At 41.4% G+C, this 14739-nt stretch overlaps 1 protein-coding gene across 1 annotated transcript; it reads left to right on the top strand.

Annotated features, from left to right (window-relative positions):
• On the top strand, nucleotides 1-14597 carry LOC121297413 (sodium-dependent serotonin transporter-like). The gene is made up of 13 exons (XM_041223729.1): nucleotides 1-217; nucleotides 3337-3471; nucleotides 3878-4097; nucleotides 4441-4579; nucleotides 5002-5136; nucleotides 6059-6162; nucleotides 7648-7775; nucleotides 8087-8199; nucleotides 8830-8961; nucleotides 9497-9596; nucleotides 9965-10065; nucleotides 12639-12806; nucleotides 13401-14597. Exons 1-13 carry the CDS (start codon nucleotides 1-3, stop codon nucleotides 13479-13481), a joined length of 1773 nt encoding a protein of 590 aa, XP_041079663.1. The 3' UTR covers nucleotides 13482-14597.
• The last annotated feature ends 142 nt before the right edge of the window (nucleotides 14598-14739 follow it).

Raw genomic sequence — 14739 nt, 5'->3', positions numbered from 1 at the left:
ATGTCCCACCAAGACTCCTCGGCTCCCACCGGTAGCCTGGTCAGCCAGGGCACCACTAACGCTGGTTACAGCTCCAACACGGTGCCGATGATCGCCCAAAGAGATTCCAGGGATAGCTGGAGCAAAAAGATGGATTTTCTCTTGTCTGTAATTGGTTTTGCGGTGGATCTAGGCAACGTGTGGAGGTTCCCTTATATCTGTTATCAAAACGGAGGTGGTAAGATGATCATTTTTTTGTTTAGCTTTATGATTAGTTAAACTTCAATGAAGTAAACAGATCATGCGTTTTGCGTTGTTTTTTTTTTTTTTTTTTTTTTTTTTTTTTTTTTGCGCGGACTAAATATTTTATTCAACTACATGTTTCTACCGGTACACGTATTCTACAAGCTTAGAGGGTTCATCATTTACAAGAGACACGAAGTCCTGACAACTGTACAATTGTAAATAAAGTACACAGTAATATGGTCAATCGAGCTATTAAAAGTGGTACTTCTCCCGCTCATCCACGCTACTGAGCTGTCCATGGTAACAAGTTGGCAGCACAGTCTTAAAATACATGTTTGTAAACTCGTTCAAGAACAACACAGCATTACTATGATATTCTGGTTTTATTTTTGCTTTTTGTTGACCAAATACTTTTAATAAATTAATCTAACTCTCCAAAATCAACCAAATGCGTTTTCAGTATAGGCTATCGAAAATACGAAACAATCAATGCTTTATAAATAATAACAATACAAATAATACTAATAACAATACAGTATTATTACAAGGGCCAAACAGTCCAATCTTTCTCAGATATTAGATATTATAATATATATATATTCAGATATTATAAGCCATGAATATTATATATTAGTTTTATTTACCTAAAACAAATAAAAGAACCAAAAATAGGCAATGCCTACACTCGATGATGAGCTATATATTATATATATATATATATATATATATATATATATATATATATATATATATATATATATATAATATATATATATATAGAAGTAGCCTTTTCATTTGAACTGTAACTGATTTTTTAAATGTTTTTTTTTTTTTTTTTTTTTTGCCAGTTGCCAGTTTAAATGAGGAGGTATTGAGTATTACAAATCTTTGATCCGCGCAGTGAAAGGCTTCTTTACTCTGATCCTGTCGATAACAAAGACAAGACTCTGTGGATTAAATTGTGTATTTAAAGCTGCGCGGTCTACCAACTTTTTTATTTGTTTGTTTTGCCCTTTCATAATCCGTTCATGTTTGTCAAATATGTAACCCCACAATGTTCTCAATGTGTTAAAGACCGTATTCACCTCAGTGCCAGGTAAATTGCTAAAAGAGTAGATACTTCGAATTTACACAAGACAGATTCTTATTTATATAGAATTGACAAACCAGTTTATGCTTCAGCTAAATAACTGCCTTGTAGCCTATACGCAATGTAAGTGTTATTACATGAACTACAGTATAGCTGTTGTTATGTTTCATCTGGAGGATTAGGGGATTCCTAACTGGTGCGTTTAAGTGAATGGTGCGTGTAACACACTGGACACATGAACTTGAATTGCGTAACATATTTCCAAATTGAAAACGAAATACAAAAAAGAGGGTCAAATAACTTGCAGACTGTGTAGGTTGTTTTTAAAGAAGTTGGTGATTTTTCATTGCAGGTCTGCTGAGGTATCGCAATAACAATTGTTTCTAACGCGTTATTTTATGGTTCAAACTACGACTTGTTCGATAATATTATCAGCTACACCAGTGTAAACACCGTGTCAGCATAAAATAACGCTTTCACGGCGTATTGACACAGAGCCTACTCTATTGCATTTTGCAATACGATAAACCACAATGCTTTTTTTCCTGTATTCTATAGCAACAAGACGGTGTGTCCCTGTGTATATGGCACTAAACAGCAATAGAGTATCCTGTGTTCGTTTTTTTTTTTTTTTTCTCGTGCGTAATTCTGGCTAAAATAGCCTTCCACAGCTGTTAAATCTCATACAATAATAAACAGATCTGTTTTACTTTGAAGTGGTGTCAGGACTTTGCAGGAAAGTCGTGCCTTTCAGGGATGTTTTGTTGGCAAACGTTGGTGTTAACTTAATCTGGGTTTAGTTGCGATAACTTGCTTCCTGCTTATTATTTTTTCTTAAATAATAATAATAATAATAATAATAATAATAATAATAATAATAATAATAATAATAATAATAATACAAAAAAATTAAAAAATCGCGAACTAAATTTGCCAAAGGTGTAAAAACGGGGGACTGAGCCAATAGTTAAACTATGTGTATGACCCTGAATATATATTTCTCATTTAGTCGTGACTGCGCGAATTTACCAGCCACCATCTCATGTTTTTCAGACAGGTACGGATGTGTGCATGTACTCACAAGATCGTGTCACTTGCGTGTTACCAAGGAATGAAGGTGCATCCCAGTACAAACACATGTGCCAAACAGAGGTTCTTACTATATTTACTTTCACTTTCAGGTCTTCCAGTTTTTGCCTTGCTCTTTTATTGTATGTTTCATTGTGGTCTGTTTGTTTAACTCTGTGACCTCTCTAGTATCAGAATGTAGACTTTATTGAGAGTCCACTTTGTTTGCCCATAGGTTGCTTTAGCAAGCTTCACCCACGCTTCAAATCTGCTTTCCACTGAGCCATACACACACCTGCCCCTACCTACAGCAGCACATCAGCCTGGGCTTAGAGAGACAACAATGCCTTAATCAGCAAACAAAGCAATATATAAACAACAAAACAGATGGAATGGTCTTTCAAACCGTGTCTTTGTTATGTAGATAGCCGTTGACAGGAATCCGGTTAGGTATCACACTGTTCTGTTTACTGGAACTGAACTCAGCTTAAATTCTGATTATTCCTTATATGGGTGACATGAATGTTTTCGGTTATGCTGTATTCACCTCTGCTGTTAAATGCAAAGTGTCCAGTGTTTGTCTTTGATACCCTGATCCTAGAAAGTCGTGCAAGGCTGTGTAACCTTACAATGCAATAGAGCCACCTGCTCAATAAGAAAGTGTAGCTAATACATGTTAGCTTGAGTGCCTCTTCATTTGACGAAAGATAAGGATTAGGGTGTTCTCTGGGATTTCATTCAGGTGAATAAACTCTCCAGGAACTTAATACAGTGCTAATGAATCTGTACAGGATGCAACGTGCAGAATTGACATTTATTTGGCAAAATGGAAAAGTTGTCCCTGTTGCAAACAAAGCTGGTGCTTCTGTATCAGTTAAATAAGCAATGTTTCAAAGCCGCAGTCTAAAAAGCGAGGCCCCAGTGTGAGCCATTCTGCCTGCCCCCCCCTGCAGGTGCTTTCCTCATCCCCTACACCCTGATGGCTATCTTTGGGGGGGTCCCCCTCTTCTACATGGAGCTTGCATTGGGGCAATTTCACAGGACTGGAGCCATCTCCATCTGGAAACACATCTGCCCCATTTTTAAAGGTAAGGAGAGGTTTGTACTAGGTAGTTGGTGTTTTCAAAAATGTTGTATAGAGCCTGGACCAGTGGCTCTCAAGATAAAAGGTTTGGAGCCCCCGAGAGAGGCCACCTATACTTGTACCAGTAAGAAGGTTGTAGGCATGACAACAGCACAGCATGAACGCTGCGCCAAACCATCACGGCAGCTGTATTCGACACACACCTTGACAAGTGCCTTTAAACAGGGACTGGCTACGTTGCTATTCATAAGACAAGAAAGAGTGGCTGTGATAGAGTTGATCGCAGTAAAATGAAGAATTAAAGGTTGTGTGAAGGAACTGGGGCCCCAGGGTATTTTGGCGTTATTGGCTCTGCTTGTGTAACCTGTTCCTTCTCCAGTTTGACCTTGTCTCGTTGTGTGCCGCCGCAGGGATCGGATTCGCTATCTGCATCATCTCTTTGTACGTGTCCTTCTATTACAACACCATCATCGCCTGGGCACTGTACTATTTCTACTCATCCTTCACTAGCACGCTGCCCTGGACCAGCTGCGACAACGTCTGGAACACGCCCAACTGCACCAACTACTTCGGCACCAACAACATCTCCTGGAACAACTACTCCCACTCCCCAGCCGAGGAGTTTTATACGTGAGTGTATGGAAGTGGCTGGCTGGTGTGGAGGCTTAGGGGCAAACAGTGGCATGGGAGCCACGTGGTTAAATATGCTAGGAAAGTTCCCTGTCACCATAGGGTCGTCTCCATAGTGAGGGCTCCATAAATTCACTGTCAGCTGCTAAACGCCTTCAATGCAATTTTGACAGATTTCAGAAGATCATTTCATTTAAAAAAAAGCAGTTTACTATAGCCTGAGTAAACTCGCGTGACTGCTGGGAGATGCTTGTGGGCTGTGCCTGCAGCTCAGACGACAAGGTGGATGAAATAAAAGGGTTTGGATACAAATCAATTTTTTTAATGGATATTTGTTTGATAGGAGGAATGTGCTGGAGATCCACAAGTCATCAGGGCTGCGCGGAGTGGGGGGGCTGCGCTGGCAGCTCGTGCTCTGCCTCTTCCTCATCTTCACCATCGTCTACTTCAGCCTGTGGAAGGGAGTCAAGACATCAGGGAAGGTAACTGCTATTATACACCAGTGCACCATTAGAGTATTACCCTGAAGCAACATCAGTAGCACACCACAGCCCACGTCATTACCAGCAATGGCAACACAATGCATGTTGCACAGTGAGCCTCCTGCAGTAGCACACTGTTGCTTATAACAACCTACAGCAATGAATCATAGTTGCTGTATGTCAGGGTTGTACAATTTCAGTAACTCTGGTCACATTCTTAATAATACATATAAAACCAGGAGAACTCTGGACCTCAAAGACCGGATTTATTTTCCCTTGCGGTTGGTGACATACCTCTCTCTCTTACGTGGTGAAGGTACAGCACCTAACCGTTCCCTATATTAACCCCCTCCCTCTACTCTGATGTACAGGGCTGCTCCTGGCTGTTCTTTCTTTTAACCCCCGCCCCCTTTCTTTCTCAGGTGGTGTGGGTGACAGCAACCCTGCCCTACGTGGTGCTCTTCATTCTGCTGATTCGTGGAGCCACCCTGCCTGGCGCTTGGAGGGGCGTCGTCTTCTACCTCAAACCCAAATGGGAGAAGCTGCTTGAGACCAGGGTGAGTGGACAGCGACCCCAGAGGCACACACACGCACACACACGCACGCACACACACGCACGCACACACACACACACACACACACACACACACACACACACACACACATGCATTACAGACTGTACAATGAAGTGCCATCATCAATGCTGTACTGCTGCTGCTAGGTAATGAGAAAGACAAACACAAACCTGCAGACATGCACAGAGATACTCAATGGGAATTATATTGTACAGAGGCCTCTTGACAGAGACAGCGATGAGATGCATAAATAAACTCAGCTGCTAATGAGATGGGTGATTCAGTTTGCAATTTCCATTTAACAAGGGCTGTATCCCCTCTCCTGTATAATCAACTTGGTACTCTTCAGATCTCTCAGCTCAATGAAACCAGGCCCAGCCCTGACACTGACAGTGCTTTCATACCACAAACCACAATGAATGGGCACAGCTGCTATTTTGTATTTTGGTTACCATAACAGGGTTAGTAAAAAAAAAAAAAAAAAAAAAAGATCTGTTGAGAAAATGAGTTCACTAAACACTAGTCTCTATTTATCCGAGTTTGCAGTTCCAAGATCACAACTATCAAGTCCAATGTGCACAAGTTAGGGGTGCTACAGTGTTTTTGATATAGGTCAGGGTGCTGTTTATCAAGGGGGTGTCTGCAAATTACCAACACATTCTCTACATAATTACCAATGTGTTTTCTGCACATAGGCTACCTTTTTTCAGTACAAATACACTGCACTGGATTTTTTTTTACACCCCTCACATGCAGTTACAGGAGCCAATGTTAGCATCTGTGTGCCCCACTCCTGCTTGGAATTGTGGGCACTGTAGTCTGAGTCACACAGCTGCACTGCAGTAATGAAATAAGTGTGAAGCGTTCACTGCAGTGTTGGTAATGTGGCTCTGTTTCCTCGCAGGTATGGGTGGATGCAGCAGCCCAGATTTTCTTCTCTTTGGGTCCCGGGTTCGGAGTGCTCCTTGCCTTGGCGAGCTATAACCCTTTCACCAACAACTGCTACCGGTAAGACACGCCTATAAAGGAACTGCAGCCATACACCTGAGACGATTAGCCTCTCCCCCAGGAGAATTGCAAGCGAAGAGTTCTCCGTATTCATCCAGTAGACTATTTATGGTATCCCATTAATTGAGCAGATAATAGCCAAGTTTCAGTGCTAGGGAGATAACTCACAACAACAAGGACAAAAAACAGAATAAAGAACGAAGCCTGACGACCCTTGACCAAATTAAAAAGGGAGTAATGAAGTCAGCTGACCAGGAGATGAACGGGGAGTAAGGTCTTGGGAGGTACAAATTGAATTGCATGTCCCTGAAATGCTATGCAGGCAAAAACTAAAACCTGTGCTTCTGGATAATGTAATACAAGCTATATTGGATATAAAATAAAGCACCTGAGAAGCAGCATTTACATTACACAGACAGACCTGACAGCAATGGTTACGTTTTTAATTCCTCACAGAATTCACTCTTTTAAAGCTTAATGATATATATCTTGTCTTTGTTTTAATATACACTGCCAAATATTAGTAAATTTCTTAGCATTTGTTTCCAATATTAAATCCACAGGTCATAATTTATTTAGAAAGATTGTAAATCTCGTCAGCAATTCATTACATGTGTCGTCTTCTTGGCTATGGTCTAGTTAGTGTATCAGACTATATTTATTACATAGACACATTTTTATTTATATGTTGTGTTAATATCTAGTTCCAAAGTAATAAAACTGATATCATGTGTATGGTATTGGTATGCAGTAGACTTGTATACGTTACAAATGCAGTTTGAGTGTGCATGATCTACTTAGTTAGTCGTATGACTTGTTAAATGAACAGTTTCTTGCTATGCATGTTCTTACAATAAGCGATGCATTTATAATTGATTCACTATTCAATTATAAAGACAGAGATTTTATGTGAAATCTACTATATTTAAGGATTTTCTTTTTGTTCCTTAATAGATGCAATTCACAATTGAGAAGCCTTTACAGAACTTATACAATACATTCTGACTTTATCTAAAGCTGTTTCACCAGCCCAGTGTGTCAAGAGGTCAGATGTCAAAGAGTTTAGCCGTAAGGAGTCCACAGACTGCCCAGAGTGCAGTAATCTGAGATGGTTTAAACAGCTGTGGGATTGTCAATCACTGTCTCAGACTGTGACCCTGCTTTACCTCCCTTGCTACTGTATTTTATAAACCTGATGATGTCATCGCTGAAAGAGGCGGGCTGGAAAGCCTGTGTTAAAGATTCCATGGGATCTGTGCTCATGAAGTGGGAAGAGTTTGTGAACGCTTAGGGTTAGGGTTAGGGTTATGTCTCTCAGGGTCCATTGTAATGATTTAAATGCTGTTGGTCTTAAATCTGTACGTCTCTTCACGCTGGGTTTTTTTTTTTTTTTTTTTTTTTTTGATACCACTAAAAAAAACAAAAAATAATTATTTTGAACAAGTATTTTAATGAAAACTCTCTTTCTGTGTGTGTGTGTGTCAGAGATGCCATCGTGACCAGTCTGGTAAACTGCATGACCAGTTTCCTCTCAGGCTTTGTGATCTTCACGGTGTTGGGGTACATGGCAGAAATGAGGAACGTGGAAGTTGAGGACGTGGCAAAAGACAAAGGTTAGTATTCAGCTCTTATTATAATTATTATTACTAGTATTAGAAATAGTAGTACTGTAGTACTCTAGTAGTATGTTTGCCCCACTTTGGTTAAGGGTCCAATAATAAGCCTTTATAAACGTTATTAAAGGTTGCTGCTGTTCATTTTATGCATAGAAATTGTGGCTCTGTGTCATTATAAAATCAGGATTCAAAGTGAGTCCAATAAACTATGGTAGGTGATAATACAGACTAATAAATATCTAGCTATACAGGATGTGTTTCAGATCCGACTAACATTTCAGTCCTGCATTGTGCTGTTTGCCCTGCAGGTCCCAGTCTCCTGTTCATCACCTACCCTGAGGCCATTGCTAACATGGTGGGCTCCACGTTCTTTGCCATCATATTCTTCATGATGGTGATCGCCCTGGGACTAGACAGCACGGTATGTGAGTGCAGGCTGCAGCCCAGACCTGTTACTGTGCTACACCAGAGAACTTCAACACCACTGTGGAGCAATCTTCTGCTCTAGTTTCGTTTTTATGCAGTTGTTTTGTCATACACAATCAGCCAATACAAGCATCCCTAGCACGATTTGTATCAAACTTCTGCTATTGCTGCTAAAATTGAGATTATTCTTTATCACCGTTAATACGCCTATAAACAGTGCTACATTTTAAAACACTCGAAGAAAAAGAAAAACATTTGTCATTTTATTTCTAAAGTTGCTTTTGGTATTTCTACGTGTATCCTAGTGTCGTACCAGATATCATTTTTTTTAACCCATTATCGTCATTTGAGGACAGGCCACTTTGTCATTTTTTGGAGCATTTTTTAAGTGGCATTTTTTAAAATGTTCTCCTTCACCATATTGCTATGATAAATCACTTGAATTTTGTTATCTGCAAAAGTTAAGTCTAAATGTAATGTGTCACATTACGTCAATACAGCTTGTGCTCAAAGACAAATGAATCTGGCACTGACTAGGCAGCAGGGACTCATGAATACAGGTGTTGCCTGTGTCTCTTCCTCATGCCGTACCTTGGTCAGGTGTGCTGTGTTGCTCTGCTTGCAGTTCGGGGGTCTGGAGGCTATTATCACTGCTGTGATGGATGAGTATCCTCAGCACCTGTTCAAGCGGCGGGAGCTGTTCGTGCTGGGGCTGGTGATCGTGTGCTTCATGGGCTCGCTCAGCACCCTTACCCATGTGAGTAAAGAGGCCATCGTGTGATCCAAAACACCGTTGCGTGATGAAAGACGACACAGAAAGGACGCTCAGGGAAATACTTCGTTATTTCCAAATATACAGTATTGTGAAACTCAAGGAAACCCAAATGCCCTTTGACAATGGAATATGTTTTTTTTTTTTTTGTGCGGGTACAGGGATAGAGGAATTAGCAGCTCTTAATGTTTCTGGAATTCTGGGTTAGCATGTTGTCAATTGACCCGGAGACAAGTGCTTCATGTTTCTAGAGGCATCAACATAAAGTAAACTGTACTATTCCATATACAACAGGTGCTGTTCAAAGAGTTCCCGTATTGAGCGCTGGATGCCGGGTTAGGACTCACAGGTGGATAGGGGGGAGGAGCAGGAGGTCATGGAAGCTAGAATTCCAGGTGGAGTTCTCTCTTTCACACCTGAAGGGATTGCAGTCGTTCGCTATGCTATCACTTTAAATTCTAACAGTGTGTTTCGTTTGTTGTGTGGCTTGCTGCTTGACGTGTGTGTGTTGGTTCTGCAGGGGGGTGCCTATGTGGTCCAGCTGCTCGAGACGTTTGGAGCGGGCTGTTCAATCATTGCAGTGGTTTTCTTGGAAGCCATCGCTGTGTCGTGGTTCTACGGTAAGTCTTAATGAGCAGCTGATCTCCTGTGACAACCCTGTGATAAAGTAGAACCCCATTGGCGGTAGATGGGATATCATGCTAAGTATTCATGGTAATAGCTCCTAGTGCTTTTTCCAAGCTTGTACAATACATTTACTGTGCTTTGCTATACTATACTACACTTTGCTAAGCACTTGTCATGTGATAAAACATTCCTTTTAGGGTGGTGAAAACAATGTGAGGGGCCTTAGGTGGCCAGTTAGAATGCCAGCATGTCTGTGTCACACGTTTCATCCAGTGAGAATCACTATGACAGGTACATACACGGTGCTGCTCAGCCCAGCTTATCCTAAGGAGATATTTTCTTGAATACTCTCTTTCCGCAGGTATCCAGCGATTCAGTAATGATGTCAAAGCCATGCTGGGCTTTGCTCCGGGAATCTTCTGGAAAGTGTGCTGGGTGGCTATCAGCCCTGCCTTCTTAGCAGTAAGTACAAGAAGTCTAAAGATGTGTGTAACGTATCTCTTCTGCAAAAGCCATGCTGTACCATATTTGTCACGGGATGGCTCTGTGCTAATGCATGTCCATCACCCCTCCACCAGTTCCAAAGATTTTGTTTTTAATTTCTCACATTTGTAATATTGATATTAGTAAATCAATGAAGACCAATGTAGTTCTATAATCAGTAATCACTAGAGGATCAGGGTTGGGTGGCTCAGTGTACTGGACTGGTGAAGGGGCATGAAGGCTTCCACCTCTGGGTGATGAGTTCCCTTCCAGCCCAGCTCAGTTAGATGAACTAGAATGAAATGCTATATTCAGCACTAATGATAATTGAATAGTTATGGATTCAGTAAAATGCATTTATTGAGGTATTAGTGTCGAAGACCAACCTCACAATAAACACAATTCTCCTCATTCCTCTTTCTGACAGCTACAACTTAGTAAGGAATTCGCCCAGAACTTGTAATGCTTCACCATGCTTTTATACCAGCACTGAAAAGGAGCAGCTGAGAGATTAGACGGAAATGTAATTTCTGTTTCTGTGAGCAGCGATGCCTCGGCAGCTTCCGATGAACCTGTCGCCAGCCCCAGATTCTCCACTCCCCCAGTCTCGGCTCACTTTATCTAATCAATCCTCCTCAGATCCCAGTAAATCCCCTTTGCAAATGCCAATCCATTCAGTGGCATAACTTAATACTCCTGCCTCCACTTTGAATGCTTGTGTGCTAATCTCTGCCTCGTCTCTCAAAGCTCTCAGCTGTGACATTCTGCAGGCTCGCAGGTTCAAACAAGACTCTACTGGGCTTCCTTGTTGCTCAGATAAACAGTCGCAATTCACAGATGCTAATGTCATTTATTTTCAAAGCAGTTTTTTTAAATCTATACAAAAAAACACAATTTCTTTTGGCTAGATTTCTGCTAACCTTAAAGCTGTCGCAGGTGAATCAGATTACCTGTCCCTGTCTGTCAATCACATAATGACACTTTTTTTCCCTCTTAAATAATCATTTACTAGCTTGGCCAGAAGAGACACTCTTTTGAAATGTAAGAAAACAAACTGCAAGGAATGTGCATTGAATTGGGACTATGTAGAAACACTGCAGTGTAACTGGTTAGACCACTACACTGCTGCTGCTGCAGTGCTTATTCAGCTTGGCGAGGTGACTGGGGAATTGCAGTGGAGACTCTCTGTAGAGTTATGTGCCTCTCTGTAGAGTCCTGAAATCCTAAACTAACAAGAGAATTCCAGTAAGTCTGTGAAGACGCACCGAGGAGTGGAGAAGCTGGTTTCTGGGACTGGAAATCGGCCCTCCTTGATTCTCCATTCACCTTCAATTCTCCTGAGCTGTTGTGGAGATCGCTGTGCTGACGGAAAACACCACTGAACATTTTAAACGCGTTGGAAAAGGGGTGCGGGTAAAATAATAAGGCAATATTGGATTTAAAAAAAAAAGTTCAACCTTGCGAAGCGGCGGTTCTAATCATTAGGAAAATTTATTGGAAGGATGTGGTTTACATCCTTCATGTTAATTGCAGTTAATGAGTGAGAACTCCTACATGATTGCGAGGAAGGTTGTTATCAGCTATCAGGCTGCCCTTGTAACCTCGTGCTTACTGACTGTTGTAGCAGACAGAGACGCCTCTCCCTGTGTAGCAGCCTCATCACTGACAGACAGTCTGTAACAATCAGTAATCACTGGAGGATCAGGGTTAGGTGGCTCAGTGTTCTGGACTGGTGAAGGGGCATGAAGGCTTCCATCTCTGGGTGGTAGGTTCCATTCCAGCCCAGCGCAGTTAGATGATTTCAGTCTGGTCTCTGTTTGGGATCTGCCTCAGCCTGGTTCCACCCTTCTTCTATGCAATCAAAAGGAAACAACCATAGTGAATAAATACATTCCTTGTGCAATGAGTGCCAGCATGTATATCTGCACGATATTTTAGTAATTCTTTCAATTAATTGTGTTTATCACATAGCAAACCCTTTTTCCCTTAAATAATCATCTCATGATAGTCAGTTTAGCCAGAAGAGCTGATCTTAGGAAATATAATTAAACAAACTTCAATGGATTGGATTGGGACTGTGTAGTTGCACTGCAGTTTAACTGATTATAGTGTATCGTATTGCACTGTAGCTGCTGAAAAAATGTCAAATGTAAAAACTATTTTAAAAAAGTTGCAGGCTTTATTTCACAAATTATAGTAGCCAAAGATAAGCATCCATGGTAATGAGTGACATCTTTGCATCACTTTGATATCCCGATCTGGAAAATGTTAATCCCTATCTTTCAATCAGCAGTTCGATGGTGCTGATAGAGTCAATGACTGTGGCATGATTAACATGTACTCTCTCTCTCTCTCGCTCTCTCTCTCTCTCTCTCTCTCTCTCTCTCTCTCTCTCTCTCTCTCTCTCTCTCTCTCTCTCTCTCTCTCTCTCTTGCTCTCTCTCTCTCTCTCTCTCTCTCTCTCTCTCTCTCTCTCTCTCTCTCTCTCTCGCTCTCTCGCTCTCTCTCGCTCTCTCTCTCTCGCTCTCTCTCTCTCTTGCTCTCGTCCTGCAGTATATAATAGTGAGCTCCCTACTGGATCGGCACCCCCTCATACTGTTTGACTACAAGTACCCTGACTGGAGCACCACAGTGGGGTTCATCGTTGGGACTTCTTCCTTCATCTGGATCCCGGTTTACATGGTCTACAAGCTGGTGTGGACCCCCGGCTCACTCAAGCAGGTCCCACTCCTTCACTTGCTCTATTATCACTTAAAACTAGCGGTATGCAAATACTCTCACTCATTCCCGAATAGCCTCTAAGAAGTATTTATCGGCAGGTATTAAATAAATCCATTCATTCCTGTGTTGATTTTAAAACAAGAAAAGTGGAATGAGTTTATGGCCTCTGTACAGCACTAAAAATGCCAGTGTTCCAGACAAGAGGAAAATGTGCTTCCAATCGCCTTTTAAAGCACTCAATGCAGAAGTTAATTACCATTGATTGGTACACATTTGTAAAGACGAGGGAAGGACAGCTTTTTTGTTTTGAAATCAACATATTAATGAATGGACTTATTTTTAACAAGTGCTGATAAATACTTCTTAAAGGCTATTTTGAGTATGAGTGCGAGTTTAATATGAGGGTCGAGAGATCACCCCTGGGGTTTTACAGCAGTCTGCCCCCTTCACTGCTGAGGTACTGACTGCCTTTTCGTGCCACAGCAGCTCAGCAGTTCTGTTTTTTTAAATGCTGCTGCCAACGGTGGGTTCTTAAAATGATTTTTGTGTTTCCGATGCCTCACGTCCCTTCCTTTGTTTCCCTCTCCTCCCCAGCGCTTGGCGGTGTGTATGTGTCCTGAGAGGACAATGCGAGACCCGCACACTGATTCGCTCAGCATGACTCCCGTCCCCTAAGCCAGGCAGGACCCCGAATTGAAGGGAGGATGCTTGCACCCATGCGGGGAAGCTGCAGCTCCAGCGATTAAGCAAAGAAGAGAACATTTTTTTTTTAAAAAGACACTTTACAAAGAAACTCCAGCCAAGTCCATCATTTTACCAACAGAAGCTCAATCACGGTGACTGCAGCCTTCTCGAGAGCTCAGCGAGAGACCTCGGGGAGCAGAATGAAGAAGAGTCTGCCCAAGAAACAGAACACCCTCTACAAATAGAAACAAAACAAAGATAGGCCATTCGCACTGGCTTCTGCTGTGCCAAAGTCCTGAACTGAAGTGTTTAAGTGTATATATATATAATTGTGCCAGTGTTTATACTTAGGAATGCTGTGTCTAGATTACAGTAGTATCCACTATAATGCACTGTTTATCTTTCAAGCTTGTGAAAATCTGCTGCCAAACATTCCCTACAAATGCTGATAACTGGGGCCTGAATTTTTGGCCAAATATGTATATAATATTTTACAATGTAAGGTATTGAAATACAATTATCACTGCCATCTTTTAAACAGATAACAAGGTCATGGAAACGCAGAAATCCTTCGCAAGAGATTTAGCCAAAAACACTTGCAAACATAGCAGTAGCCTACTCACTATCCTCAGCTATGTTCCGCAAACAATCCATGGGGAAGGAGAAATCAGTTAAAAGGTAAAAGTGCAGTAAATTGGTGTGGTTAGACTATTGACAAATACACTGCACAGTCACTTCAGTTAGAATGGTACCATGCTGTATATTGTCATTACATGTAATTGCATTATGCTCAAGGGAAGTCAGCAGCATTCTCTCTCTCTTTCATTCCTTATAAATAGGGTGCACTTCTTTTGCCCACTTGTCCATTAGGGAGATGGAAATATTATACAGTGTGTGATACTTATTTAATATTTGTTGCATACTTATACATAGATTGTAATACAGCCCCCTTTCATATGAGGAGAAATATATTCCATATGCTGTAAGCGTTCTACGTGTAGCAACCCTAACGTGTTACTTTGTAACCTCTCCCTGTTTATGACCTTGAAGAGTCAGAGCCTAGTCCTGTGTCTGTGGCTGCCATGCATAAAACGCAACATTGTTAAAGCAAAAGCCTCACAATGCATGTTGTTTTGCACTCGTGAGAAATTGTAGAGGAGTAGTGACAAGGGCACAAAAGAAAAATCGAAGGCACAAAGTAACTCAACAGGTTTAACAGGTTATAATATGGGTTATTTTTGGATTGTAT

The sequence above is a fragment of the Polyodon spathula genome, chromosome 22, assembly GCF_017654505.1.
Source record: "Polyodon spathula isolate WHYD16114869_AA chromosome 22, ASM1765450v1, whole genome shotgun sequence".
Classification (NCBI taxonomy): Eukaryota; Metazoa; Chordata; class Actinopteri; order Acipenseriformes; family Polyodontidae; genus Polyodon; species Polyodon spathula.
Note: the sequence above shows the minus strand (reverse complement) of the source record. Positions and strands in the feature narration are given on the sequence as shown.